Raw genomic sequence first — 2,928 nt, 5'->3', positions numbered from 1 at the left:
CATTTGCAGTCGGGCCTCAGCAGCAGCGTTCCCAACCCTTTGACTCCAGGTAAATTTTTTGAATAAACTAGTTCTTTGAAAATAAGTTAGTTCTAGTGTTAACTTTTTTCTTAAGGGTAGAAAGACAAGTGGGATTAGGATTTTCTTGGTTGTTGAAGGGACGAAGAAACAGAAAGGTTCAATCTTTGTGTGTTACAAGTTTAGTTTCAGATGGTTCATCAATTGCTGAAATTAAGAAAGTGTCAGAAGGGCTTCTTTTGGGTCCTGAGAGAGATGGTTGCGGCTCTGTTGTTGGTTTTCAATTGATTTAACATTCTGGTACTGCCCCATTTTGTGTTCTTGAGTTTGAAGTTAACATTCGGTATTTATGAATTTGAAATATGGTTTTTAAGTTGCTCCAATTACTGAAAATTTGTTTGTTAAGCTTAAGTACCAACACTAGTTGATCCTATTGATGACAAAATTGATTTTCTTTGAAAATCAATTAGTGTCCATCTAGTGTTGACACTTAGCTTTAAATTTTAGAAATAATTATTTGTTAAATTTGTAACTATCGTGTTAGTATTAAGGTAAAACTAAACTAATTAAACTTTAAAATTTGTTAAGTTATTTGGTAAGTTAAACTTGTTACAATAGTATTAGAAATTAAGTTAAAAATAAACTAGTTAGAATTAGAAAGTTGTTAAGTTGGTTAATAAGTTACATTGGTTAATATAATGTTGGAATTAAGTCAAAACTAAACTGATTAGACTTAAAAATTTGTTAAGTTGGTTAATAAGTTAAAGTTGTGACTATAGTGTTTGAATTAAGTTAAAACTAAACTAATTAGATTTAGAAATTTGTTAAGTTGGTTAATAAGTTAAACTTGTTACTATAGTATTAGAATTTAGCTAAAACTAGACAAATTAGACTTAGAAATTTGTTACGTTGGTTAATAAGTTAAATTTGTAACTATCGTGTTAGTATTAAGGTAAAACTAAACTAATTAAACTTAGAAATTTGTTAAGTTATTTGGTAAGTTAAACTTGTTACAATAGTATAAGAAATTAAGTTAAAAATAAACTAATTAGAATTAGAAGGTTGTTAAGTTGGTTATTAAGTTACATTGGTTACTATAGTGTTGGAATTAAGTCAAAACTAAACTAATTAGACTTAAAATTTTGTTAAGTTGGTTAATAATTTAAAGTTGTGACTATAGTGTTTGAATTAAGTTAAAACTAAACTAATTAGATTTAGAAATTTGTTAAGTTGGTTAATAAGTTAAACTTGTTACTATAGTATTAGAATTTAGTTAAAACTATACTAATTATACTTAGAAATTTGTTAAGTTTGGTAATAAGTTAAATTTGTAACTATCGTGTTAGTATTAACGTAAAACTAAACTAATTAAACTTGGAAATTTGTTAAGTTATTTGATAAGTTAAATTTGTTAAAATTTGTTTTCAGTAAATTATTACATAATGTAGTGCTTGACAAATTTAATATATGATTCTTATGTAGATGGATCGTAGTTGGATGTATAATATGACTAATTTTGGTCGAATGGGGCTAAGACCTGAATTTGTAGAAGGTGTCATTGGTTTTGTGGAGTATGCAAAAACATTAGATACTTTTCAACGTAGTGGTATGATTAAGTGTCCTTGAAATAAATGTCAATGTTTGAGTTATGAAAAACCAGATGTTGTTAAGCTTCATATCTATCGAAATGGGTTTAAAAAAGAATACATTGTGTGGACTAGTCATGGAGAAATTGATAATAACTTTGATGTATTCCAACATTATGTTCCTGGTGAAAGTAGTAGCACTGTGAATTCTAATGCACAAAATTATAGAATTGATGACATGGTTCAAGATTCTTTTAGTGTGCATTCTTATTTTGATTTTGCTAATCAAGGTGAAGAAGCTCCTAATGCTGAATGTAAAATTTTCTTTGAACATTTGGAATCTGCTAGTCGGCCTTTATATGAGGGGAGTCCACACTCACAATTGTCTATTGCGGTTAGATTATTAAGTATCAAATCAGATTGGAATGTTCCTCAAGGGGCAATGGACTCTGTGATTGACCTTATTCATGATTTAGTTGACCCAAATCTAGAGATACCTGATAATTTCTGTAAGGCAAAGAGGTTGGTATCAAAGTTAGGAATGTCATCGATGAGAATTCATTGTTGTGAAAATGGTTGCATGTTATACTATAAGGATGATATTGATCTAGAATCGTGTAAGATTTGTGGAAAATGTCGTTATAAGCAGACAGCTAGTGGGAAGAAAGTTCCAATTAAGGCGATGCATTACTTACCTCTTATACCAAGGTTAAAGAGGTTGTATGAGTCTAATAGATTTGCTCCTCATATGAGATGGCACCATGAACATAGAAGACCACCTGGAGTTATGTGTAATCCATCCGATGGAGAGTCTTGGAAGCATTTTGATAGAACATATCCACAATTTACAACTGAACCACGTAACATTAGATTGGGTTTATGTTCAGTTGGATTCACGCCACATTCTGTTTCTGCTGCACCATATTCTTGTTGGCCTGTGTAACACCATATAATCTTCCACCTGAGATGTGTATGACCAGTCCATATATATTTCTCAATTGTGTCATTCCTGGCCCACGGAATCCAAAAGTTTTGATTGGTGTATACTTGCAACCTTTGATTGATGAGTTGAAACAATTGGGGTTCAAGGGGTTGAAACATTTGATGTGTCTCTTAAGCAGAATTTTAATTTGCGGGCTGCCTTAATGTTGACTATTAATGATTTTCCAGCATATGGAATGTTGTCAGGGTGGATGACAACGGGAAAGTTAGCTTGTCCTTATTGTATGGAAAATACTAATCATTCACTTTGAAACATGGTCGTAAAAATTCTTGGTTTGACTGTCATCGACAGTTCTTGCTAATGGATCATGAGTTTAGGAGT

The 2,928-nt window shown here is 30.9% G+C and overlaps 1 protein-coding gene across 1 annotated transcript; it reads left to right on the top strand.

Moving 5' to 3' along the window:
- Positions 1-1,524: 1,524 nt before the first annotated feature.
- Positions 1,525-2,547, top strand: LOC114077604. Its single transcript, XM_027917911.1, has 2 exons — positions 1,525-1,624; positions 1,679-2,547. Exons 1-2 carry the CDS (start codon positions 1,525-1,527, stop codon positions 2,545-2,547), a joined length of 969 nt encoding a protein of 322 aa, XP_027773712.1.
- The last annotated feature ends 381 nt before the right edge of the window (positions 2,548-2,928 follow it).

The sequence above is a fragment of the Solanum pennellii genome, chromosome 6 (assembly GCF_001406875.1).
Source record: "Solanum pennellii chromosome 6, SPENNV200".
NCBI lineage: Eukaryota > Viridiplantae > Streptophyta > Magnoliopsida > Solanales > Solanaceae > Solanum > Solanum pennellii.
This window is presented reverse-complemented; position numbering and strand designations above follow the sequence as displayed.

Coding starts and splice junctions, on each gene's coding strand:
- LOC114077604 (XM_027917911.1), top strand. CDS start 1,525: ATGACTAATTTTGGTCGAATGGGGCTAAGACCTGAATTTGTAGAAGGT. Junction 1,625..1,678: donor AGATACTTTTCAACGTAGTG/GTATGATTAAGT, acceptor ATGAAAAACCAG/ATGTTGTTAAGCTTCATATC.